At 43.1% G+C, this 27,934-nt stretch overlaps 1 protein-coding gene across 4 annotated transcripts in view; it reads left to right on the forward strand.

Annotated features, from left to right (window-relative positions):
- The first annotated feature begins 7,292 nt into the window (after positions 1-7,292).
- CPEB2 (cytoplasmic polyadenylation element binding protein 2) overlaps positions 7,293-27,934 on the forward strand; it is a 64,781-nt gene continuing 44,139 nt past the window's right edge. Inside the window, exons 1-2 of one of the 4 annotated variants that reach the window (XM_081021542.1) lie at positions 7,293-8,170; positions 13,353-13,643. In XM_081021542.1, the coding sequence (XP_080877668.1) occupies positions 7,541-8,170; positions 13,353-13,643 (921 nt within the window). In that variant the 5' untranslated portion in view covers positions 7,293-7,540. The remainder of the gene's footprint in view (positions 8,171-13,352; positions 13,644-27,934) is intronic. The other 3 variants (XM_081021539.1, XM_081021540.1, XM_081021541.1) reach the window with 3 other exon arrangements.

Raw genomic sequence — 27,934 nt, forward strand, 5'->3', positions numbered from 1 at the left:
TTCCTTGCTGCATTTCAAGCTGCATTTGCAAACTGCTGTACACACCAGAGAGCGGGCAGGGATGTCCTCAGCTGATGTGCATTACCTGTCTGCTTTCCCCACACTGGCAAGGCCCCAAATCCCACTTTGTGAAGCTGTCATCTGTGCATGAGCAATGGCCTTCTCAGATGTACACACACCAGCTTAAACAGGTAAAAGGTAAAGGACCCCTGGATGGTTAAGTCCAGTCAAAGGCAACGATGGGGTTGCGGTGCTCATCTCGCTTTTCAGGCGGAGGGAGCCAGCGTTTGTCCACAGACAGCTTTCTGGGTCATGTAGCCAGCAGGACTAAACCACTTCTGGTGCAAGAGGACACCGTGACGGAAACCAGAGTGCACAGAAATGCCGTTTACCTTCGCACCGGAGCGGTACCTATTTATCTACTTGCACTTTGACTTGCTTTTGAACTGCTAGGTTGGCAGGAGCTGGGACTGAGCAACGGGAGCTCACCCCATCACACAGATTCGAACCACCAACCTTCTAAACAGCAACTCCATGAGGCACAGAAGGCACCATCTAGCTGTCTTAGGGACTGCATTCCAGATTTGCGTAGAGTTTACTAGGCAGCGGAGGATTAGGACCAGAGTTTTCCTTCTCCTAGATGGGCTCCCTTCCCAGCTTGACAAGCCCCATCTGCCCCCCACTTCCCTCTACAGCACATGCAGAAACCGCCTTCTTGACTGTTGGACCCACTGTTGGTCTTGTCCGCTTAGTCTGCCAGACCCTCCAGTGGAAGTTCCAAGCTCACTGAGGGTTTGAGACCCATTGGCTACCCTCTCCTGGTTTACCAGCCACAAATAAAAGCTGAGTGCAGGGTCAGGGGCATACGAAGGGGGGGGGCGGGGGCGATCACCCCAGGTTCCATCCCAGAGGGGGCTGACAAAATCCCCCCTGGACGAATCATGCCGCAGCGCCACGATAGGGCCCCTGCCAAGCGGATTGCGCCACCTCACCATGAACGCCCCCCGGAGGATCGTGCCACAATTGGACCACCGCCGGGAGGATCACGCCACCACGCCGCAATCGCCCCCCCCCGAGGATTGCGCCGCCACGCCGTGATCACACCCACCCCCCCGAGGATTGCGCCACCATGCCAATCGCCCCACCACTCCGGGTGCAGGAGCAGCTAGCTCCGCCACTGTGCAAGGTACCCCCCACCAGAGGTACTGCCCCTCCCCATACTTAATTTTAAAGAGCTCACATGCCAATTATGCAAAACTTTGAAATGACTTTCCCTCAGAGTTGTTGAGTTTTTAAAAAACTTGCTTTAAAAAAGAGCTCTCCACATACAATATACAGTGGTACCTCTAGTTGCGAACTTAATTCGTTTCGGAGGTCTGTTCTTAACCTGAAACTGTTCTTAACTAGAGGCGTGGTTTCGCTAATGGGGCCTCTTGCTGCTGCAGCGCCACCGGCACACAATTTCCGTTCTCATCCTGGGGCAAAGTTCTCAACTTGAGGTAACTCTTCCAGGTTAGCGGAGTTTGTAACCTGAAGCATTTGTAACTCGAGGTACCACTGTATTTGAATAAGAAATAAAGGAAGGCTTATTTGTTTCTCTCTTTTACTTCTCACCCCTGGCCATTCTACCATAGTCTAAAAGACCAGGTCTCATGACTGGCAGCTGGCTGGTTCCTTATTATCCGAGTCTGCATCCAGTCTGGCTAATTACAGCCTATGATTACCAATCACTGAACATCGCTGTCACCTGCCATAGCTTGACAGGACGGTACCATCTGTGCCCCATGGCCGCAGTATGGCAAGCAGGCAAGAGGTCACAAAGAGGGGCAAAGAATCCTTGGTGGGTGGTAAATGTGTTACGGACATGACAGCTGAGTGTCATTGAAGCATATGTATTGAAAAATATGTATTCACAGCTGAAGATGCTCACCTGAGAAAGAAGTTGCCTCTGCAGCATGGCAAGGATCACTCAATATTGAGATTTTACATTTTTTTTAAACATAAAAATATCATAACATATAACAAAAATACGATTCCCCAATTTCCCCCTTCCCTCCACGACTTCCCTCAGCTTCCTCTTCTGGTTTTTTGGCATATTATCTCCTCCTGCTTATTTGTTATTTCTTATTCTTTAAAAAAAATTAAATGGTCATTATTCTTCTCTTATCATTTTAACATCGTCATTCTATTTCCTACATTTGCTTTCTTAATTGCAAGTGTTTAATCAAACCCTTGGGATGCGGGTGGCGCTGTGGGTTAAACCACAGAGCCTAGGACTTGCCGATCAGAAGGTCAGTGGTTCGAATCCCCAAATCTCCGGCGGGAAGGTAAACAGCTTTTCCGTGCGCTGCTCTGGTTCGCCAGAAGCGGCTTAGTCATGCTGGCCACATGACCCGGAAGCTGTACGCCGGCTCCCTCGGCCAGTAAAGCGAGATGAGCGCCGCAACCCCAGAGTCGGTCACGAGTGGACCTAATGGTCAGGGGTCCATTTACCATTTTTAATCAAACCCTGCAAGTGATTCCATTTCTTTACATTGATTCTGTAAGTATGACATGAATGGTTCCCAGTCTTTCTTAAAATCTCTATTGTCCTTGTCTCAAAGTCTTTCCATTGGTTTTGCCATTTCAGCATATTCCATCAGTTTCCCTTGCCATTCTTCTTTAGTTGGTATTTCAACACTTTTCCATCTTTGTACTAGCAATATCCTAGCTGCAGTTGTAGCACACATGAAAAGTTTTTTCTTCTCTTTTGGCAAATCTTGACCTGAAATGCCTAGCAAAAAAGCTTCTGGATTTTTCACAAAGGTTATCTTAAACATTTTTTTCAGTTCATTGTAAATCATAGCAATCATAACTTGTGATGCATCAAGTGAAATGCATTCCAACATCCAAGAATGGTGCCAGAGCTGGTGAAAGGGAAAGGTGGCTTGAAAGTGTTCATTTTTTGCAAGCACCGATAGGACTACATGCAAAGATGGACAGCCAAGCTCATGTACCTTTATCCACTATGTCCAAGAGGCAAGCAGATAGCTTGTGGAAATTTCCCACTGGTACACTTTCTTCGTACCAGGTATAAGACCTTAAAATCCGTTTTAAAAGTATAAATCAGTTTTACTTGTGAACTGCCTTCATATTTTGTTAATAACTATTTGGTACGACCTGGGAAAGTCTCGAGGAACACAATTTTCATATAAATTGGCCAGGGCTGGAGGAGTACGTCTGACAGCTATATGAAGGAGCATGCAGTGAAGGAATCCTAATTTATCTGCAGTACAGCAAAATGAGGGAAATGTGGTTTATGTACTAAGCTGCTAGATCATTCAAAGTGCTGCTGCATATTAGCTTGCCAGAAAAAAACACATTGGTTTTATGACAGAGAAGTCTTGATTCTTTTCCTCATTTTAAATTACTGTAGATATTAAAAGACCATTGCTATAGTCTTCTAGTTTCTCCCATCCTATTTCTTCAGAGATCAGAACTGGTCAGCAACCTCTAAATGAAATAGTAGCTGCTTGCACTGCTTCTTCTTTTGTTGTTGGCATTGAGAAAGGCAAATTTGAGGGAGGAGATGACATAGCTGTCAAGCGTCCCTTATTTGGAGGGACAGTCCCTTATCCCAGCGCCGTGTCCCGCTGCTGTCCCTTACTGATGATGTCCCTTAAATTTCCCAGGTTTCAAAGGAAGCAGCTCCTCTCCCTCCCTCCCTGCCGGCCAGGGAGGAGGGAGGCTCCAACTGTGTTGCTTGGCTGCGTTGCTTACCCAATAAGGAGTCTAAGAACGACTGGGAGCTAGCATGCCTTGTGCCGATCAAATTGGCCGCGTTGCCTGGGGACTCGCCTTTGCTCAGCGCTTCCCAGCGGAGAGGTGATGGTGGTTTTCCTTGCTGCATCCCCTTTGCCGGGTTGCTGCGCTGTGGGAACCACCGCTTGAGGCTTTGTTTGGCTGCTGGCTGGGCTTTCTGCCTTTGGCTTGGAGGGGCTCAGAAGCTGAACATACCTGTGCTCCGAAAATCCCTTATTTTGGCTGCTGATCCCTTATTTTCAAGGCTGCTGGTCCCTTATTTTCAAATCTGTAAGTTGACAGCTATGGGAGATGAGAGAGGGAGAATGGAACAAACAGAGTCTTGGGCACCATCTTTAAGATCCTCAAGGTTCTCTCAAGATTGATTAAAAGGAGACAATCGCAAAACCATTGAAATCTGAAAGGGCTAACTGAACAGCTAATGGGCCAGATAAGAGCAGCTCATAGCTCCAACCATTGGCGCTTTTGCATTTCCACTCATGCCCTGGAAGAAGGATTTTAGAAGCACATGGAACAGGAAGTACAATCCAACTATACGTCCTGCTTCCTTCCTCATAGCATCACGTTCAAAATGGGCATCAGGCAGGGCCTTCAGTTCATCAGTCATGCCCAACTATCACATCCCTTTGTGTTTCCCTCAGAATTCTGATGTACCAATGATAATCATGCCTTAAACTAACAAAGTGGAAAAGTTTTGGCCGGCTTTGTCATTTTTTCAGAGCAGTTGTTAGACAAGAGTGGGAGAAAGCCTGTCATGCTGATAATTATCCTCAAAACTATTTTTTAAATACTTTCTATTTGACAATTGCACATTTTCATGCATGTGCTAGTATGCTGGGGTACTGGGCAGGATGAGGCCAGCAAGAGCACTTCTATGTGTGCTATGTACAGGGGCTGCTGCCCTTCCCTTGTCTCCTCCAAAGCTGGTGAGGGCAGAGGCAACAGGCACACAGCAGTGGTGGATAGGCTCACACCCCAGCCCAAACTGACCACAATGGGATATGTTTCCGTTTTTCAGATGCTCAACCTTGGGCAGATAAACGTATGTTTGTATGGAACATGCTGAAGCTTTCCAACCAGTCTCACCAATGTAAAAATGTAACTTCCAGGAGAGACTCCACCACTTGATACAGAATGGTTGTATGAGAAAGGGCTGGAGCTGATACCAAGGGCCTTCTCGGTGGTGGCTGCTCCGAAACTATGGAACTCCCTCTCTGGAGAAACTAGACTGCCTCCCTCCTTGCCATCCTTCCACCAGCAAGTGAAGGACTTTCTGATTCCAACAGGCTTTTGGGAACTGACTAATCTTAATGACCCGGCTAGCGTCATGTTGCTTTTATTATTTTATTATTGTAATTATTTGCATGGTTTTAACTGTGTGTGTGTGTGTGTGTGTGTGTTTTCTATCAATCAAGGTTTGTTTTATTTCATTTCTTTCTATATTTATAGCTGTTTATTTTTATTTTTTAAATTTGTACCCCACCATCTGACTGGGTTGCCCCAGACACTCTGGGCGGCTTCCAGCACATATAAAAACATAATAAAACATTAGGAGCAGGAATCTGCATCTTGCTAGCCAGCAGGTAAGTTCCCACCAGCTTAGTTCCCGCTCCCCCACTCTCTGGGCTTTACTTTATAAATGCTGTATTTATTTGTCAATCTTAAAACGTGACTTTTGCTGTATTGTGATGTTTAGCTTGTTTTAGTTGTTGCCTTGTTAACAGTGTTCTTTAGATTGTAAATGTTTGTTTCACTGATGATGCGTTAATTATATGATCTATGCTGCCTTTGTGATGTTCTGTTGTGTTCTACCATGTTGTCGTTATTAGTTGTTTGTGAACCACTTTGGGATTCATTTCAGTGAAAAGAGGCATAGAAATATACTGAATCAAAACCAAAGCGAGCCACTTGCCGCAGCTTGCGAAAAGCGACTGATGACGTTGCAAAGCGAGTGGTGGGCGGGACCGTGTCCCACGCGAACAAGGCGTTGGAGTGACGTCAGGCGCCTTGGGAGAGCCGATTGCGCAGCGCTTCCTGGGGGAGGCAGGGAGAGAGGAGACGCTGTTTCCCAACGTAGCCAAGTAAAACACCCAAATTAGCTTTCCACCGTGTCAGCCGACGTATCCCTCCGGCCGCGTTAATCAATGTTTTGTAAAAGAGAAGCCCCCCTAATGAAATGTCTCGCGTTGGTCTCGTCCGGCTTCCCCCCCCCCCGCGCCGAATAACCGACGTCGAAGACGCTACGGAGAGACGCGAGCCGACGGCACATGAATAATTAAAAAGGAGGCGGGGCCTGAGGGCGCGCCGGGGACGTTGACAGACTTGCGAGGGGCGGGATTGTGATGCGTGACGGCAGTTCCGGGTTCTTATGCGGGCGGCTGCGGCGGGGCTGGCGCTGCTCAGGCGGGGCTGACAGACCGGCTGCGGAAGAAACGAAACGCGGGGATCCTGGGCAGGGAAAAGAGGCGGCCGCCCTTTGGGGAGGGGGGGTGTCTTCCCAGCCCTTTCTTTTCGCAGGCCGTTTGTAGGGCCAGGACAGTAGAACATGGAGGGGCTTTGACAGGAGCTGCTAGGAGCACGAGATCGAGGGCGGCGGGGATCGCTTCGGTTTTTATGCAGATAAATGAGATCGATAGATAGGCAGATATATGTATTTATGTACAGACCGAGAGAAAGAAATCTCTGGTTTCGGAAGGGGTTTTTTTCAATAATTATTTCAATGTCTTCTTTAAAGCGGGGGCTATTTTTCAGCACAGGGGGATTTTCCCCCAGTACTTTAGTGACCTGAGGAAATCCATTCAATAGAGTTGGACACCAGTCATAAAAGGGGCTGCTTCTAGATATACATATATACCGAATCTTTTTTTAAAAATAACTTTGACAATTTCTATTCCGTGAAGGGCGGTGGTTGTTCCCCCCCCTTTTTTTTCGTCCAGGACAGGTTTTTGTTAGTTAAAACCCTCCCCCACTTCTCTCCGCCCCCTGCCCCCCCCCAAAGAACCCAAATACATGATTTTTCAGCCTCTTTTAGCAACGAGCAGGGAAGGTCTGGTTTCGCCATCGCTGGGTACTTTGGGGGCGAAGCAAGCCAGGAAGGAAGATTGGCTCCCCCCCCCCCAACAAAATAAAAACTGGGCAGCAGCGAGGAGGGGGAGAAAAGAAGAAGAGCAGCCTTTGCATTGACTGAAAGAGCCGGACTCTGCAGAGAGGCAGAAAAAGGAAAGCGCCGAGCCGCCAGCAGCAGCAGCAGCAGCGCTTCGGCGGAGGGAGGAGGCGTCGCCCTCGGTCCTTCTCGCCGCTCCGGACGCCGCTTCCCCGAGCAGCCGCCGCAGCTTGTCCGGGGAGGGCGAGTGCCGCCGGCGGGGCTGGCCGCGGGGAAGGCGAGGCTGGAGCGCCGGGCGAAGCGGGCGGCGCCGGCGGCCCCCACCCCCCGCTCTCCTCTTCTCTCCGCCCCGGCCGGCTTTAAACCCCGACCCGGACGAGGGAGTCGCCTGCTGCGTGTCACCCAGCGGCGGCCTCCCGCCTCTCCCTCAGCGGCGCCGCCGCCGCCTCGCGAGCTGAGCCGCCCCGAAGGCTCGCTTCGCCCTTTCTCCTCACAGCGCAGCAGCCCAAGCGCCGCCGCCGCCGCCGCCAGCGGACCCACGGCGTCCCTCGGCTGGACCCCGATGTGGCGCCCGGCGGCGACGCCGACGTCGGCTGCCCGGTGGTGGTGAAGCGGCGCCTTCTCGCCCTCCTCCCTATGGAGTCTCCCCCCAGCAGCAGCAGCAGCCACTTGCTGGGCAGCGCCGGGAGCCTCCTGCCCGGCGGGCTGGGCTCGGGCTTCAGCAGCCTGCAGAGCCCCGAGCTGGGCAGCCCTCACGGCGGAGGCTCCTCCTCGGCAGCCGCGGCCTCCCCTCCGCCGCCGCCGCTGCCCAGCTTCGGCACGCCGTGGTCGGTGCAGACCTCGCCGCCGCCGCCGCCGCCTCAGCAACCGCCGCCAGGCCAGCAGCAGCAGCCGCCTCCTCCGGCCGCCTCAGCCGCCGCCATGGCTCCTCCGCCGAGCCCGGAGTCGTCGTCGTCTTCGGAGGGCGGCAGCAGTTTCTACGCGGCGGGCGGCGGGATGCCGTCGTCCCTCAACCCGGCTTTCTTCCAGAGCTTCTCGCCCGTGTCGACCCACGCCGCCGCCTCCGTGGGGCCTTTCGGAAGCCCCTTCTCCGCAGCGCCGCCGCCGCCTCAGATCAGTTTACCTCAGCAGCAGCAGCAGCAGCAGCAGAACCGGCGCTCGCCCGTCAGCCCGCAGCTGCAGCAGCAGCACCACCAACACCAGGCGGCCGCGGCCGCAGCGGCAGCCGCCTTCCTGCAGCAGAGGAACTCCTACAACCACCACCAGGTGGGTGCTGCGGGAATCGGGGGGCCTCGGGGGTCCGGGGTGGGGGGCGACCCGTAGGAGAAGATCCAGCTCTGTGGCAGCTATTGCCGATTACTGGCTGTTTCCCCGATCTGGCCCTCCTAGTCCGATCAAGGCATTCGCGGCGAAGCGGTTTGGACCTATCGATGGATCGATTGAATACATGATCGCGCCGGGAAACGGTGTATTAACAGTCGTCCTCCCCCATTTGGAAGGCCGTAGGTTGTTTAATGGCGGGAGGGCTGGGTAAAGAGGAATTTAATTGCTTACACAAAGCTGCTGGGGAAACAGGGTTTGTGTGTGTCAAAGAAAGAGGAGTGTGTGTGTGTGTGTGTGTATCGAAAGAGGATGTCCTATGATTGAAGGACCTTAGTGGGGTTGTTTTGGAAACACGTGTGTGCATGCGTGTTATTTTTGCTTTAGAAATTGTTTTTGCTGAAAACATAAAAGAATGGGGACACACACACATGAAAATTGACCAAGGAAATATGGTGGCAAGTTCAGTTTAGGTTTAAAGCTTCTCAGGCTTGAACCCTGTCCTATAGGGTTGCTCTCTTTCAAGAAGAGTTTGCCATGTATGCTGTGGCAGGAATCTGTTTTTGAGGAGAGGGACTGCATGAGGAAGGGGCTGGGGGGCCAAAGAGAACAGTGTTCACCTGGGTAGGCTGTGTGTGCGCACATGCGAGAGATTTTTAAGGACACAAATGCACATGCTGAAGTGTCAAGCAGTGTCAAGCCGCCAGCTGGCTAGTGGAACATGGTGGGGCCCCCAAGGTGCCTTCCTTCGGAGAGAGGAGTTTTTCTAGGGGTTGGGAGTAGACAAGATGTACCACACCTGACCTCCTGGTCCAGTGTGCCCACAAGGGAACACTTGTGACCATGTATATGGCTTTTCTAGTGCAAAGGTTACCTCAGGGTAGGGGCAAGGTGGAATAAATATGTCCTATAATCTTTAGGATGATTTCACAAGTTACAAAATTCCAATGTGAAAAATAAGTCGTAAAAAAATAAAGATAAAATGAATCCTGTGTGTAGGTCAGTTGTGTGTGGATGATCTTATATGTCTGCTTTTTTTGCACAGTATGTGTGCATTGGGCAATCAACCATTGAGGTGTAATTGTCACATATGGCGTTCTGTATTGGACTTACATTGTGCAATACATGAAAGTGCTTTCTTTGTTGGAATTCGGTAATATGTGAAGAAGTCCTAGGAAGACAAAGGAGACCTTTAACTCCCACATCTTTTTCTTAGTTTCTGTTACAGTAATTCTTAATAAATTACTGTACTAGCATTCAGTTGGCTGTTCTCTCTTCCCAGTCCTCTTGATCAAATCTGCAGTCTTAACCCACTTAACTGGCAGAAAGCCCTATTGAATTCAGTAGAACTTACTTCTGAGTAAACATGGTTAGGCTTTTTCCATTAAATATTTATTCTCTGTATATATAATATGGCCTAGACATTTCATGCACTTAACAATACAATCAGTGCAATCTTATGCATGTTTACTTGTAAATAAACTAGGGTTTCTATGCTGAGATCTGCTGAATTTTACTGCTAGTTTTTATTGTTTATTTTGCATTGGGTTTTTCCGCTGGATATTTGTAAATGGTTTTGTATTGTATTTTTACCTAACGATGATAGCCACTTTGTGGAGTATGAGCTCAAAAAGCAGATTATCAGTTTTTTCAAACCAAATAAATTACCAAATAAATAAGTTCTGTATTCAGTACAACTTACATCTGGATAAGTATACACAGGATTTCAGTTATGAAGGGCGTGGGTGTAGCGGGGGGGGGGGGGTTCAATCAAAATCCTGGCTACGCCCATGATGAAGGGTCTACATAACTTATAGTTATGTTTAAGCAATATTCACTGGGTTGTTATACTGGCTACCTATATATTTTATTTGCTTTTATTCAATAGTTTTATTTTGCAGTGAATCAGCAACATCATAACTTCATAATGAACAGAACAGGGCAGTTTTGAACATCTGTTTCGGACAAGTTTATTAGTTTATAGTGACTGTTTTTTGTTTAAATGAGTTATACATATGTGTAAACCAACAACCATAAGTGGTAGTCCAAAATCTGGCATTCCAATCCACACACCCATAAATTGGCCCAAAGCAGCTTAAACTGAGTATCTTGATTTATCCAGGTTGTGAATAGGTCTGTACACAAATTTCCGCTTACGTTTTATTTTGCAACACTGAGCTATGTGCTAAGCAGCTTGCATAAGCAGCTGTAGATGCCAAGAAAAGTTTCAGTGTGGTATTTCAGGTTGTCCCAGTCTTTTTGCATGCAGCACTTACTGCTACCTTATGGGTGGGCTGAAAACCTTTTCTCCCATTGGTTGGAAGCTTTCTTCTTTCAATGAGCTCTGCATACTCACAGTAATATAAGTTTACAGTTTCATGTTTTCTATAACAGACTAGTTTTAAACTTCCTTGTTCATCGGGTAGTGTGCTGCATTTTGTTTGTGCTCTAGTATTGTACATTTATGCTTAGTATTAAACATTTTCCTTCTAATCTTTTTATTGATTCATTTAAAGCTCTTTAATGTTAAAGGCCTCTTGCTTCTTCTTGGAACAAGCTGGCCTAGTAGATTGCTGCTGCTCCCATTTTACAGATGGCTGAGAGTAAGTGGCTGCCTAGCAGGTCAAAAGTGGATTGAGATCAAATGTCACCCATGATGGTGTAGAATCTAATTATGATTGTCTGTGTAACCAACTGTGTTTCTGTAATAAAGACCTACAATGACAAAACAAAAAAGAATTATAAGTTGTATTTAATGGAGAAACTAAAATAAGATTTTTTAAAAGTATTGTTGATATTCACTATTCGGTCTATTGTTGGACAAGCTAAGAATTACAGAAAGAATTTCTAAGTTTTTCACAAAGCAAATGAAATCTCTTCTGCCTTTTGTGCTTTAAGCTTTATAAATAGTAGTACTTGGTGGGCATCAGACTAGCTGTAAAGATGAAAATCCTGTTAAACCCTGTTACCTTCACTGTTAGTTTTACAGTATGATGCATATTTCTCCTAAAAATTGCAGCATGAGACATTCAAGACTGACCATGTCTATCTGCAATTATTTAGGACTTTAGTGTCCGCTTAATTGTCCTACCCAAATGGTTTATATATCTTCTTCACCAGGATGTATCACAACAGTCTTGAAAATATTTCACTTTGAAATAATTATATCGTGACTGTTCCTGTGAGATACTAGCTCTCATCATCCCTGACGATTGGCCGTGGTGACTGGGGCTAATGGGAAGAGTAGCCCTCTAGTTGTTGCAGTACTATAAGTTGCCCCTCCCAAATTCTTTTTAAATGTATGGGGTTGTTGTTTTTTAAGCCAAGTGTTAAATTATTAACATTGGAGGTTGACACATTGCACAGCTATAGCTGTTCCTGTATCAGTGTCATTGAAAAGCTTTTCCGTCATATCACTTGACATAAAATATTGTACCAAAAGCTAAAGAAGGAATTTTGAATGGTTATTCTGTGCAATATCTCTCCCCCCCCCCTCAACCTGGACCATCCCTCTACCTTTCCTAGGGCTACTATGCTTTTACTTACTTCTTAAGTCATCAACTTCTTATGCTTTTATTGTATATGATGATGCTTTATGGCCTAGCTTTTGCTGTTTCATAAAAAACCCCAAATATAGCTACCTTAAGCTTGTAAATAGCAACTCACCCAATCAGCTGTGATAAATAAGAATCTTTTCCAGGTGACTAGTCAGAAAACCTTTGAAAATTGTAACAGTTATTTCTGTCACACCAACAGTCTGAAAGATAAAGAGCTGAGTACACATAAGTATTATGGACAGTTGAGCTAGCAAATATCTGTGGGACATTAAAGGTGCAGTCTTATACAGTACTTTGATCACCTGGGGGCAAGCCCCATTGAACACAGTAAGACTTAATTTTGAGTTGCACTTTAAGCCTTGCATACTTCTGTAATCCTGAGAGAATCACCTCACTTATCAAAATAAATGTATATAGGAAGATAGTGTTATTGAAATAGGGATAAATACTTATTATTACTTTTGTGTGTGTGTGTGTGTGTGTGTGTGTATGAAACCTTCAGTGGTATGTATAAAGCAAGTGTCAGTTTTCATTTTAATTATTTATGAATAATGTTAGAGATACAGAACAGTGAGACTCTGTACTGCAAGTTCAACCAAGCACTCAAGTTGAGGAATTGCAAATATTTCCTAATTTGTGAGAGAACAGGGCTGATCATTTTGGGATATTATAAATCTGGCATGTAGTTTTGACATTTTTCTTTAAAACCTGGTTCATCTGTTTCTGTCTACACATACAGCCTTAAGGAAATAGATTCTATTAATAAGTGGCAACTTTTGGTTTTGTACTCTTTTAGTCAGTCACATCTTTGCTTTCATTAGTAGAGGGGCACTAAAACTTTTTTAGAGAGAGTGAGTGTGGGACTGATCTCACAGCAAGAGAGGAAATTAGCAGAAAGAAAAAAGTTTATTTCCTTGGTATTATAAGATTAGTACTTAAAGTGGCTGGGCCCCCAAGTTCTGCCCTAGAAAAATAACATGCAAAAATTGAGATGGGAATAGAGAGCTTGAGCCTCTCATAGCAATCGCCAGAGATACCTGTTGTCATTCTCATGTCACTACTACGTACAGTGGTACCTCTGGATGCAAACGGGATCCGTTCCAGAGCCCTGTTCACATCCTGAAGCGAATGCAACCCATGTCCGCATGTGCACGAGCCGCGATTCACCGCTTCTGCGCATGCGCGTGACATCATTTTGAGCGCATGCGCGAGCGGCGAAACCCGGAAGTAACGCGCTCCGTTACTTCCAGGTCACTGCAGCGTACAACCCGAAAATACTCATCCCGAAGCTACTTTAACCTGAGGTATGACTGTATATGCTAGGTTTATCAAAACTAAGAACTATGTTTTGTGTTCCTCCTGTTGCCCTGATCCAGAAAAAGTCAATTTGGCTTTAATAAGATTGTAGTATTAAGCTTATTTGGGAGTAAGCGGAATTCTGAATTCAGCAGAAATAATTTCTGAGCAGTCATGCATAGGATTAGGCTGTGTTACCAATACTTTTTAAGAAATTGATCAGAAATATTTTCAAATAACTTTAGTATTTCTCCTCCTTCACCTCCCCTCCTCAGCCTCTTCTGAAGACATCACCCTGGAGCAACCATCAGAGTACTGGCTGGAGCACAGGAAATATGTCTTGGGGAAGTGTGCATGGTAGAGACCATCGTAGAACTGGAAACATGGGAATTCCAGGAACTATGAACCAGATCTCTCCCTTAAAGAAGCCGTTTTCTGGTAACGTCATAGCTCCTCCCAAGTTTACTCGTTCTACTCCATCGCTGACTCCTAAATCATGGATTGAAGATAATGTTTTCCGAACAGACAGCAACAGTAACACGCTCTTACCCTTACAGGTAAGAATGGTATGTAACCACAGCCTTTTGATGTTGTTCAACTTTTGCCAACATACTGTTTTTTAAATAAGTAAGATGGCTGAAAATGTACTTTCTGACTACGATTACATCTCCTTAATATATAGCTTGTGTTGTTTAGTTCTCTCTGTAGATATTGAATGAGATAAAACTGAATACTTCCTTAATCATGCAACTTTTGTAACGTTTATACAGTGGAGCCTCCAGATACGAACTTAATTCATTCTGGTACGAAACTTAATTCGTACGTACCCCAGAAAGTCCGCATCTAGAGGCACCGCTTCTGCGCACGCACGCAGCGTGATAGAGTGGTACTGCGCATGCGCACGTGATGAAACCCGGAAGTATACACTTCCGGGTTGGCCACGTTTGCAACCCGAAAGTTACGTTACCTGAAGGTCACGTAACCCGAAGGTCCACTGTATATTGTCAGAGCAATGTTTTGCACCCTGAAACTTGCTATGAAAGTCAACAGTCAGTACGGTGGAATACTTAGCATTGTGGATCTTGATACTGCATTAGTATAGCAATGACTTTCTGCTGGAATTGCAAACATGGCACTGCAAATGTTTAGATTTGGAATGCAAGTATTCTCTTTTTTATACTTTTGTCATATGATTTTCCTTGTAAATTAACTCTGGTTTCCTTGTCAGTTTTCCCTGCATTTCATACCACTGAAATGAGCAACTTGGTACTTAGAGAATTGGGGGGGGGGGGGGAATTGAGTTTTTTTCACTTTTGCATAAACTACAAAACAAGGCAATAGCAGAAATATCAAAGAAAATGTGTTGTAATATCACTTCTTTCAATGAGTACATGAGTGATGTAGACACATATCAAAGAACAACTATTAATAAGTCCATATGCCATGCTTTTCTTCAAAGCATGGCATATGGACTTATTAATGAAAATTATTTGTATTAGTATGAGTAATATAGTCCCACCATAAAGTAAAGTATGTTCTGGGTGTTTGAGAGCTTTGGGGACTTTACATTGTACATTATAATTTCTCTGGTTGTCAAGTTCCATGCATTGTTATACCATAAAGAAATTTGCAGATCTTAGTGTCTTCAATTTTTGCAACATGGATAATCCTAGGTGGTACCAGCAGCCATGTTGTAAGTTCTTTGGGGTGCAGTTGTCGAGTTTGGTTGTGCCATATATTTAAAAGCCAGCCTTGTAGAGTTATTTGAATAGAAGTTTTGAAGATAATGGAAAACTAATGAAACACATTATGCCATGACTTTTTTTTTACAATCAGACACTCCCAACACAGGTGAAAAAATGTTCCCTGGGCCCCAAGAGTCTGGTGCTGTTGATGTTGTGTACACTAGCAGATGTTGCAACCAAGGCTAGGATTAGAGTTCAATAAGACGTTATCCAGAGCAATGTTAAAGTATATTGCACATAAAAAAAATCTTAATAGATAACAGTGGAGTGGCTTGCCTAGACAGTAATGAGAAAACAATCTGTGTATAAGATCACAAACTATAAATCAACCACGTTGTTTTGAAAATGGAATTTCAATGTAGATCGCCTCAGATCAAAGATACAGGAGGCAACACTTTCATTCGACATTGAGTAGGCCTCTAGTGGGCATAGTTTTGTGCTCCCCATTTAGGCTGGAAGCTTGCATCCTGCAGGGCAGAAATGTGTAGAAATGATGTTGAAGTAACTGGATTTAACTGCAGCAGTTGGCATTGTATAAATCTGTGTGTCCTATCTTGAAAATCATCTTTCATTCAACACTTAGTTTTTGCATGTGCTAGCTATTAAGTTCTGAAACTTCATAATACTATTGTTGGGCCAGCATTTCTTGATGCATTAGTAGATGTTTGAGTGACACAGAAATTTGAGGTATCTGTGTGTCAGTGATACACGTGCACTTGTACAGAATTTAGTGGCTTAGTGTTTTTTTTTTATAAAGTCTCAGTTTATATTGCTTATGGTTTTGGGAATGCAAATTGAAAATTGTTCCACACACACTGTAATTTTTTTTAAAAAGTGTTATGGTTAATATTGCTGTGTTGAGAAGCAACTTGGATATTGTGTACTGGTAACTGGGTGGAGTTGTCATTCAGGAATAGGAGATCTTACTCCATTTTGCCTTGACTGTTAATACTGCTTACTATACTGCTAAACCAGTGCCCCATATATCAACAGAGTCTTTCCTCTACTCTTCCTCCGTTTGAAAGTATTCTCAAAGTACGAAAAATACCTCAATACCTTAAAAAATACCTTAACAGTGAGGTTAGCAGTCAGTATGACCATTATCTTTCATTTATTAATGTGCAGTGGCATTTCCATTACTCTGAGAAATCTGGAGATCACTTTCAAGGAAGTCTTGTTGAGAAGGAATTGAATTTTCCTAGCACTGAAAACACAATACTTTGCTATTGGGAAAACATGAATTTATTCCTTCTACACTTCTTAGTGCTGTGTGAAGTAGATTTCATAAATGTCTTGCGACATCCATGGTAACAAAGGATGCATGTTTGACTCCACCCTTGCACCATTTTATACAGTTTTTGAAACTAATTTTATCATATTGAAGCTAAGCTCTCCCAGGCTGTAACACTAAAGCATGTGAATTAAAAAGAAGAGGACCAGCATGAGCTACAGACATTCTCATTCTGACCTTGTAGTATTTATGTCAAGTCTACCTTTTTATATAAAAAAGTTAATAAACTTTAATCTGTGAAGTTGATAGTAGTTAGGATCATTTTGTTCTGGATAGCATGAAATTGTTTATGAATTGTAAGCAAGCAGATAAAACAAGTATAAGACAATAGGATTATTATTGTTGTTGTTGTTGTTGTTGTTGTTGTTGTTTCCCACACTTCTGGAATAGCAAATGGCTTTTGCACATTTTATGAGTGGAGAGATTGGCAGCTATTGTAGCTGAGACAGCACCATAACAGTTCAGTTATTCTTCTGAGTATGTTCTATGATTGTGATTATTCCTCATTGCATCTTGGCTGCGTTAAGTATGGATGATCTACACGGGCACCTGTACAGTGCTATCTTCCAGTTACTGTATTTTTCGCTCTATAAGACGCACCAGACCATAAGACACACCAAGTTTTTGGAGGAGGAAAACAAGAAAAGAAATATTCTGAATCCCAGAAGCCAGAACAGCAAGAGGGATCGCTGCGCAGCGAAAGCAGCGATCCCTCTTGCTGTTCTGGCTTCTGGGATAGCTGTGCAGCCTGCATTCGCTCCATAAGACGCACAAACATTTCCCCTTGCTTTTTAGGAGGGAAAAAGTGAGTCTTATAGAGCAAAAAAATACAGTAATTCTCTGCCTTTGTTATATGACATGATTATTCATGCCATCCTACTGGCTTCTGCTATTAAAAGCAAAATTGCAAGATCTTTTCCCAACAAACACTGTGTGATCTCGAGGTAAATAAGGATTTTATTTTATATTCACCCAAAAGGAAAGCAATGCCCAACCTGGTGATAACAGAATAAATGATATAAGGAGGGAGCTGCAGCCCAGGATAGGAAAAGAGGTAGTAAGGGAACACCTAGCTACTTTAAACGAATTCAAATCTCCAGGGCCTGATGAACTGCATCCAAGGGGACTAAAGGAGCTTGTGGATGTATTTTAAGAGTCCTTGTCTATTATCTTTGAGAATTCTTGGAGAACAGGTGAGGACCCTGCAGACTGGAGGCAGGCAAATATTGTCCCCATCTTCAAAAAGGGGGAAAGGGATGACCCAGGAAATACCAACCAGTGAGCTTGACATCGATACCAGGGAAGATCCTAGAACAGATAATTCAACTGTTGGTCTGTGAGCATTTAGAAAGGGATGCTGTGATTACTAAGCCCCAGCATGGGTTTCTCACAAATAAGTCATGCCAGACCAATCTGATTTCTTTTTTTGATGGAATTACAAACTTGGTAGATCATGGAAATGTTGTGGACATAGTGTATCCTGATTTCAGTAAGGCTTTTGACAAAGTCTGCCATGATATTCTCACAAGGAAGCTGCTAAAATGTGGGTTGAACAAGGTAAATGTTAGGTGGATTTGTAGCTGGTTGACTGACTGAATCCAAAGAGTACTCATTAATGGTTCCTTGTCACCCTGGAAAAAAGTAACAAGTGGGGTGCCACGTGGTTCTGTCTTGGGTCTGTTGTTGTTTAATGTCTTTATAAATGACTTGGATGAAGAAATTGAGGGGATGCTAATCAAATTTGCAGATGACACCAAACTGGGAGGGGTAGCTAATGCTGCAGAAGACAAAATCAGAATTCAAAATGACCTTAACAGATTGAAGAACTGGGCACAAGCTAACAAAATGAATTTCAGTAGGGGCAAATGTAAGGTTCTGCCCTTAGGCAAGAAGAACCAGATGCACAAATATAGGATGGGGGGGGGCACCTGGCTTACTAGCAGTACATGGGGAAAGGATCTAGGGGTCTTGGTGGCCTTATTACCTTTGGTGCTCTAAAATGCTATGCAGAAGCTAGTATACTAGAACCCCAACAATACTTTCCCCGTGGAGTGGAATATGAGCACAAACTGCACCCAGTCATGTGGGGCAGAACATTTTGTAGCTTTATTTTCTGTGGAAACTAAGTATGGATGTGCAGAAACAAATTTCAAATAGTTTTAGACAAGCTAGGCACTTTCAAAAGTTTTAGCTTAGTGCATTAAATACAAATAAAACAGCCATACTAAATTAGAACTCTGTAGGGCACCAAATTCTACTCTCCCTCCCCCCATGCTAACTGAAAGTTTTCAGATGTAAGTTAACCTGCAAATTACCCTAATTTGCAGGCTAGACAATGAGATTGAATTTTCCAGTTCATTTCCCCCCCTCAAACCCCATTTCTCTGATTGCACCTGTATGTTTTGCCCTATACATCTTGCGCTCCCTGATCTACATGTCAAATACCCTCGTTCATATGCACTTTTAGCAAAAAAATAAAATATGCCATCAGTATGTAATCACAGATCTTGTGAATCACATGTAGTTTGTCTCTGTAATAGAGCAATCTCTTCCTGTTGTCTGGACTGAAACACCTTGATGAATCTATGTATGCATGTAATAGTTCCCTGTGCCTATAGTAGAAAGTTGTTGACACATTAGTAGGTTGTCATGAATTGTAGCTTTTCCTCACATTTAATGCTGTTTTCACATGTAAAGTTTTATGTGCAGGACTTGTGCAGTTTCTCATATGGAAGTATTTTAGATTAGGATTTGTGCAAAGCATGAATACTCTCCCCCATTGTACTTTGAGGTACTCTTCCTCTGAATCCGGAGACTCCATTTAGTGTACATGATTAATAGCTGATAAACATATGCTCCATGAATTTGTCTAATCCCCCTTTAAAGTCATCTCACTCCCTGGTCTTCACCATTTATTGTGCCAAGAGAAATCTCATGATGCATTGTGTGAAGATGTCCTTTCTTTTGACTTCCTTTAATCAGTTGCCAATAAATTTCATTGAATGACCCATATTGTAATTTTTATTGTTTTTTCATGTATAAAAAGCCCCTCTCTTTTCCAGTTCTTCACATCATGCCTAATTTAAGGCATCTTGTTTTTATTATTGCTTGTTAGCCGCCCTGAGCCCGGCCTTGGCTGAGGAGGGCGGGGTATAAATAAAAATTATTATTATTATTATTATTATTATTATTATTATTATCTTAGTCATGCAGTTATCTGACTTAAACCCTTATCTCCATAGTTTTAAATATCAATTGGCTTCTTTCTAACCCCATGTTGAGGAGGTCAGCTTTAGTGATAGACATGAAGAAGGGAGGATGCTTAGGACAGCGTCTCACACCCCTTTCTTTGCCCTGCAGTACTAAGAGTTGAGTCTTAATATCCAGTAGTTGCTGCTGCCACCACTCCTTTTTGGTCACCTATATCCCCAGAAACAAGGGGTAGGGAATGAGGATATCCAATTAATGGTTAAATTCCGGGATCCTGGATTAGCAGGCTTCATGTCTGCAGCCAATCCCTTGCAATTTATGTAGAGTGTAAAGTCCGCTCTCCAGCGCTCTGTTTCTCCCTGACAATAGGGCAAATTACTGGATTTCCTAACTCTGTTCTTAGATTTCAATAGCGTTAAACCCAAAGCAACCTAGGTGCGTGGTGATTCCCGAATCCTGAGGGTGGCAGTCACATACTGATTCCACTAGTTCAGTTGTGAAAGTTTATTAAGAGTACACGAGGAAAAGGGCAATAAGGTCCAACAGAAATATTAAAAAGAGCCGGAAGGCTCTAACACCTGATTACTTTTATTCTAATTGCTAATAGCACAATGATCTCAGTCTACTTACACATAGGCAGTGAGGCTGGTTAGCTTCCTGGTGATATGGAAGAGCCAGCCTGGATTCCTGATTATGAGAGGGACAAAAGTTGCAAGAGCAGCTCAGTTTTTAAATACTCTCTCTCCTCTCCCTTCTCCCCTCTCCCTGAAGAGAGTGACCTTTGGATATTTCTGACCAATGAGAGCCATAGTCATTTTGTCAGATTTGTCACATATCCCAGGTAGGCTTCTTAAGTACCTTTTCCCATGTGAGTAGAATTAGTGGGAGATACATGACAGTCTGGCTTAGAGAAATGATGGAGGGAGGAGACCAAGGTCCTGTGTGACAGCAAGTCGCATATTTTTTGGTAAGGGAACTCCAGTTCCGCATTTGAGGTTTTTTAAAAACAGTAAAATATTTGAATATAACTTGGATTAAAACAAGATAATATAAAAAACCAGAGTAATAGCTTTCAACTTTAAATAAGTTATTTCTAGGGAAGTTAGAATGGACTGAAAGGTCTGTAAAATACCTTGGTGAATTCTTAAGAAGGATATACAGTATATTAATGTAATTAAGAATAACTGCAGACTCTTAAGAAAATCAAGGTCTGGTGGTCTTGTCTATCAGTTTAAATATCTCATTTGGATGAGGGTAATTAAGAATATAAGAACTGGAGTTGCAGCATTGTGAAACAGGGAGAAAGTGAATGGCTTAGTGTTGCATGAATGCACCTAACCTCCTCCCAGGCCCAGTGTTCGGAATTAGCCAGGCACATTTTGCACCTGGTTTTTGACACTTGTGACCAAATGAAGATGCCTGGATGGTGCCTGACATCTCCACCATCTGGAAGTGCATGCCTGAGGTTCATTGGACTGTTTTCACACACTAATACCACATCCTGTACAATTCTATCAGTTATATTTTATCTGTACAATTGAAAATAATTTCAGGAACCAAAATGCTTTTTCTGGGCAGCCTGGGCAGCAGCAGTCACCGTTATGAAAAAGAGGTAGGAATAGGCTAATACATATGTGGACTCTCCCTGGATCGAGTGACTTTAAGTTCTCAAAGTTCTTAACCTAGCTCAAGGTTGTCATCTGAACTAGCCAGTTATTTAATTGATAATCAGTCATAGTCCATCATATAAGACTTTAGAGCCATCTTACCCCTAGACATTTTGTTTTGCTGACTCTAACCTTGGTTTATGGAGCCATTTGGCACTGAGCTTATGTATCTGAGTTTCGGACACTGCCCAGTCCTATTCACTCTGCTTCAACCCACATGACCAAGAGAAGGAGTTCAGAACTTTCCCCTTTGGCTCTTAGTTATGGTTTGGGAAACAAAGGCAAACACAAAAGGTGGGAAGAGAGTAGGCTCACTCACGTCACCTTGAACCATGACTTAACATGACATCTGAATGGAGCCAGTGTTTCTTCACTCTGTCCAGATTGTGTATAATTTTATAAACTTCTGCCATATTCCTTCCTCAGTAGATCTTTTATATGCTAAATAGTTCCAAATACTTTTGCCTTTCCTCATAGAGAAGATGTTTCATTACCTTTATCATTCTTGTTGTCCTTTTATGTACCTTCTTCTGTTCTATGTTGTCCTTCTTGAGAGGGAGAGACTAGCAATTTTCTTTTCAGTCCCCTTAATCATTCCAAACATGGAATTTGCTGTTGCTATCCCAGCTGCAACATGCAAACTTTACATTTTCATTGTGCTATTTTTTATCTTCTGGTCTGTGACTGTCAGTTTAGACCTCCCCACCATCACCTGTGTATAGGTGAAGTTAGGATTATTTATTTCCTTCACTGGGCATTACCTTGAAGCAAGGAATTCTCATATAAATGATAATGAAATCATTATGAATTTAACCAAAAGGGAGCTTTTTTAGAAACCTGTTAATTTTTATCCCAGATAAGACTATGAGATTCACAGATATCATTAAAATTTATCAGATGTAGCAAAAAGCTGAAAGGTGAAGCAGAAAATTATTTTATGATTAGGAAAAAGGATTGTAGTGCTAAGCCTACAGTTGCATTACAAATAATCCAAACTGGTGTTTTCATTAGACTGGCTCAGTGACAATGTGATCCATCTTGGATATCCCATGAACAAGTAAAATATTTTTTTTAGAGATTGTATTCAAACCTTGGGCAAATATGTTAATTTCGCTCCAGAAACCTTACCCTAAGTAGTTCAATATGTGAATTTTAACCCATTTGCAACTTAGAAATGCCAGCATTTGAGGAAAATGCATTATAGAGAGCTATAAATACTACATGGTTAATAACATATGCAGAGATTACAGGTTCATTTCAGCAAAACTGAATCCAAGATATATTGAACTAGCAGTTTCCATATCTTGCACTAGAAATCTGATAGATTTTTTCAAGCTGCAACTGCTGTATCTTAAAGTAGTTTCCCCATAGTCTTCCAGCTTTTAATATGCAGCTTTTTTATACTTTGCCACTTTAACATGTAGCTATTTTATTGTTCCTTTATCATTGCTAAAAAAAATTGTAAAGCTCATATAGTCATGACAGTGGTAAAGCTGTCATGGCCTATGACCCTTGCTCAATTATTTGTTACAGCTTTTGAACAGCAAACACATCGAAATCTGTGGTTCCAAAAAGAAAAAATATTAGACTTGAGTAACAACTTCTGTTGTTTTTTCTCTGTGTTAGTTTTGTATCCAGGAAATACATATTCTTATTTTGCATTATTCTGATACAGTGGTGCCTCGCAAGACGAAATTAATCCGTTCCGCGAGTGTCTTCGTCTAGCGGTTTTTTCGTCTTGTGAAGCAACCCTATTAGCGGCTTAACGGATTAGCGCTATTAGCGGTTTAGCGGCTATTAAAGGCTTATCGGCTTAGCGGATTAGCTGCTAAAAGGCTATTAAAGGCTTAGCGGCTTAGATAAAGGGGGGGGGAAGCGGGAAAAAAATCTCAAGACTCGTAAGACATTTTCGTCTTGCGAAGCAAGCCCATAGGGAAATTTGTCCTGTGAAGCAACTCAAAAACGGAAAACCCTTTCGTCTAGCTGGTTTTCCGTCTTGCGAGGCATTCGTCTTGCGGGGCACCACTGTAGCTCTTTTTCTTGTTTGGAAATCACTTGGAGGTAATCAGAGGTTCTGAACAACTGTGTATGCAAGTTTCAGAAGGAATTACATATTAATGTATTGCAGCAAAGAGAATTGTGGTATAACCTTTTTACTTTAGAGCACACTTTATTCAGGTAGCGATGTAGGCATCCAGGAAAGCTTGCATCATTTGTGTCAAGAGACTTCCAAGGTTTAGAGTACCTTGGCTGATACACCAACAGCAAGCATATCTGGGAGGAGATGGCCTGACACCACTTATCCAGACCCTGTTAAACCTCCTGCTTCAACAATACAGAGGTCACAAACATTTTTGGGATCTGTGGACACATTCATAATAGGATTAAAATGGATCCTTTTGAATTTGCATTATGTTATATGGAGTTCTTATGTTAAATTAAACATTGCAGTGGTAGACTGCATGGTAAAAAATCAGATGCAGTGCTTGTTAGCACCCTGAAATATTGATTCTAGGTACAGATCCTCATGGATCTTCATATTTTTTTACACAGTATGCCAATAAAATCAGCAACAAATCACAGAACACAGATGTGAACTACAATTTGATGGTAGTTTGACTGGGTCCTTTGAAAAATTTTGAGAATCTATATGGATCTGTGCGTATTGGGAACTAAATCCTATTATTTTTACGGTTTAGTCAATGAAGACAGCTAGGATCTGTGATTTGAAAGAGGTGGGGGAAACTGAAAATTTAGTCAGTTCCAATGGTATCCATTTCACTGGATCCAGCTTCCGTATGTGGGTGTTCCATCTGTCTGTCTGTTTCTCTTGTGCGCTTTTCCACACTTACCTTTCCTCCATTCCTTACAGACACTGTCTGCAATTTAAAGCTCTGTGTCCAAGCACCTCTCCCTCCACCATGAAAACCTGCTCTTTAAAGCTCTGTCAGAGCAAACTTCAATCCATGGAAAACTCGAATTGGCATTTGCTTTGATTCAGCTATCCTTCCCTTCCTACCTTCTTGGCCACTCTGCTTTTTATTCAGCTGCTCAGGTTGCAGTCTGAGCCTTGAAAAGTATAGAAAGATGAAAGACAAAGTTGGAAGGGTAGTGTTCTTTCCCACTTCATTTCAACTCAATGTGCTTTTTCAAAGCTTAGATCAGCATTTCAGCTGCTGACCCAATTCATGAGGAGCACAGAGCTGAAATAATAATAATTTTATTATTTATATTCCCCTCATCTGGCTGGGTTGCCCCAGCCACTCTGGGCAGTTAAAAAGAGTGCTGCTCTTCCAGTTTCCTCCTTCATTGTTGCATACTTCTCAAGGGAAGCAAAGGTAACCTGTCCTTACCAGCACATAATGTTGGGGACAGTGAGAATATATATATATGGGTTCAGAAGCATGGCAGGTGCCAGAGATACTCCTCATAGGTACCATTTTGCCCAAGAGTGTCACATAAACATACCCAGGATTATTTTAACACTGTGTATGCAGGCTCTTTAAAAAAAAAATCCAGAAAGTACAGTTGGACTGCAAGATAGTGAACTGGGTCTAGATGATTCAGTAACAGTATGCTGGTGTCTTATCAGCTACACTGGCTGACAGGCCTCATCTGCACTACAGTGGAACCTCGTGTTACATCCCGTCCTCCTAACGAATGCTTCAGGTAATGAGCTCTGCTAACCCGGAAGTAGTTGCCCCTTGTTGTGAGCTTTGCCCCGGGATGCAAGCGGAAGTCGCGCACCGGCAGTGCAGCAGCAGCGGGAGGCCCCATTAGCGAAAGCGCACCTCATGTTAAGAACGGTTTCGGCTTAAGAACAGACCTCCGGAATGGATTAAGTTCATAACCAGAGGTACCACAGTATACATTAAAAGCAGCATCATAATACTTTAAACAATCATGGCTTCAACCAAAGAATTCTGGGAACTGTCATTTGTTAAAGATGCAGAGAGAGAGTTGTTAGGAGAGACCTTTTCCCCTACAGTACTACAATTCCCAGGGAAGAGGGATTGGCTGTCAAACCAGGGGTCTTCTAACAACTCTCAATCCTTAAACTACAGTTCCCAGGATTCTTTGGGGAAACCCAACAACTATTTAAAATATGATACTGCATTAAATGTATAGTGCAGATGAGGTCCCAGTCTCTTTTCTGACTCTTGGTTTTAACCTTAAATGCCCTCAGTTGGCTTAGGACCAGGACATTTTAAAATAATCTTCTCCCAGTTATATCCACCCACATTTTGAGATAGTCTTCTTTAGGGATGAGCATACCTTTCAACTTTGGTGTTCTCAGTTTCTGATTTTTCTAATTTCAGTTTTCCAAATTTCTGCAGCAATTCGTGGATTAGAAATATTAATAATTATCAGCATTTTAGTACAAATTTCTTCTAATAATTACATGTTTATTGTACAGTTTTGACTACACAGTTTGCAAGAATTCTCCCTAATATTTTGTATGTTATTTTCATAAATATATTCATCTTTATGAACACTTTCCACTGATACAGGCAATTTTATAAACATTGGTTGGAGAGTTGCACTGCAAAATTCAGATAAGTGCAAATTTCGAATGATAGCTGCATTTGGTTCTTATATTGTTTCAGAAGTGAACATTGGGCAGGTTCACCTTTAAATGTAAATGATATCTAATTTCTCCCCTACCCTACTCTTCAGGGTCTCTACTAATACCCTTGCCAAATGGTAGCTACCAGGAGAAGCCCCTTCTTGTTGGTAGCATATCAGCTGTCCCCTGAGAGGCTACCCTGGTGCCAGTCTCACCTTCACAATCATTTTGGCACAAGGTGAAGACTACTTGGTACTCCTAGGTTGTGTTCTTAGGTGTATTTCCTCTTCTTAAATATTAAATTTAGGTCCTTCCATTGGCTCAACAATTGTGTGATGCTGGAAAAGTTTAAGGTTTGGAAATTGTCAGGGAACTGCCATCAGTGCCGGAGGGAGAGAGCAAAAGCCAGAGGGATTCCAGAGAGCGTCCAGGGATCGGGAGAAGCAGCCCATCTTCTGGGGAAGAGAATCAGCGTAGCACCAGTGGAGAAGGGGGGCAGATGGGGGAAGCAGCGAGGCGGTCCCATGACTCCTTGCCTGGGACCAGCGGGGAGAGTAGGGGTCCTCCGTTGCCCATGCCTTCCTTGCGCAGAAGGCTTTCGCGCAGAGAGAGTAGGAGGAGACTAGGCGTCAAAGAGCTTCTTTGCTGGAAGAAGTTTAAGAAACGCCCACTGACGGATTCTGCCAGCGATTGAGTCAGCCACAGGTGAGTGGCTGTCCGGACAGAAAAGGTTCACTTTGGCAACCCAGCCAGGTGTTTGCACCCAGCCGGGGAGATAAGCACCGGCTTACGCACGAGCAACCCCTAGAACCATTAAAGGAATCTAACATGTCTATTTTAACGCCAGCCGTGTCTCCATTGTTGCTGTTAGTCTTTCATCCCTCTTTCTTCAATAGACACAGAGCTTTTGAGTCTGAGGTATGGTGTGCTAAGTGGTTGTATTGGTTCTCCAATTTCTTTATGCAGAACACTAATTACTGAACACATGGTTAGAGAGAATTTTAGAGCCACATTACTATCATGGTTCTCTTGGGTTCAGCTGTGCTCTTTTTTTTGTTGAAGCCTGAGATTTATGAAGTTGCCTATAGAAGGCTTACTTTGTTTGCTGGAGACTGTGAGTAGCAAGACGGGTATGGCCCCAAACAGTGTATAGGTTACTGATAAACCATGAGAAAGGTGCAGTAGATGGTCTTTGTATGTGTTAAAAAGAAAATAGTTAAGTAGAAATAGATGATGGACAACTGATCTCACTTTGGAATAAACCTTTCAAATCAATAACTCTGATTAAGGGATCATTATTAAAACTAATTCATAACTGCTATCTTATTCCACAGAAGTATGTCATATCAACCCTAGATCCTCTCCATTGTGTTGGAGAGAGTTCAGGTAATTGAAACTTACCTTCATATGTGGTGGGGAAGCCACAGAGTTTGGGAATTTTGCCAGTGAGTTTTAGTGAAATTAGAGCCATTACAAGACAGGCTGCAAAAAACTCGCTGCAACTGGCTCTTTTAAATTTATTTCTAGGTCATCATAGAAGTATGAAAAGTAGCAAACTAATAAACAGTTTGTTATCTGCAGTCAGTGTTGGTGGCATGCGCCTGGTGTGACTTCTGTGCAGTAACTATAGATTCTTGCTACCAAAAGGTCTAAGGAAGCAGCATTACTTGAGAAATTAATACATAAGTTTAAGTGGATGTGGAAATTGAGTCAATGTGGACTTGACTTGTTTTTGGCAGCTTGGTGTGATTTTATTGTTTTTACAAACATGAAGGAACATGGTTGTCCTCTACCTGACAGATAACAAAGTTGAGTAAGTATAACCTAGTACTGACATTATTGTCAGTCCACCACAGTTCCTCTGTAATTGATTTCATGTATTTTAGGGGATTTTTTTTAACCTATATTGACTCAGATTATTATTTGTGCTTTGTTTGTTTAGTGATTTTATATTTGAGATACATACTTTGCTATAATTGTAAAATTTCATAAAAGTTCTGCTTGGTTCCCCAGCTCCGTTCCCATGGTAACACTTGCTCTGATAACATCCTATTTTGATTGCTGTAAAGTTTTTTGAGGAGCTGTTTGGGAAGCTGTAGAACGCAGCTGCTAGGAAGTTAACTAGGCACACCAGGTTAGGACAATATAGCACTAGTCCTGAAGAACCTGTGGTGGCTGCCTATACATTTCCAATCCCAATCCAAGGTGATGGTGTAGATATATGAAACCATAAATGACTTGTGGCCTGAATATGTGAATAATTTCTCCCTCATGGGCTTATCCATGTGTTAAGATCAACAGGAGATGCATTTTTCTTGGCTACATCGCCAGACACAGGATGTAGCATGGTGACACGGAATGGACCTTCTCAGTAGTG

Source organism: Podarcis pityusensis (genome assembly GCF_964106645.2).
Source record: "Podarcis pityusensis genome assembly, chromosome: 9".
Classification (NCBI taxonomy): Eukaryota; Metazoa; Chordata; class Lepidosauria; order Squamata; family Lacertidae; genus Podarcis; species Podarcis pityusensis.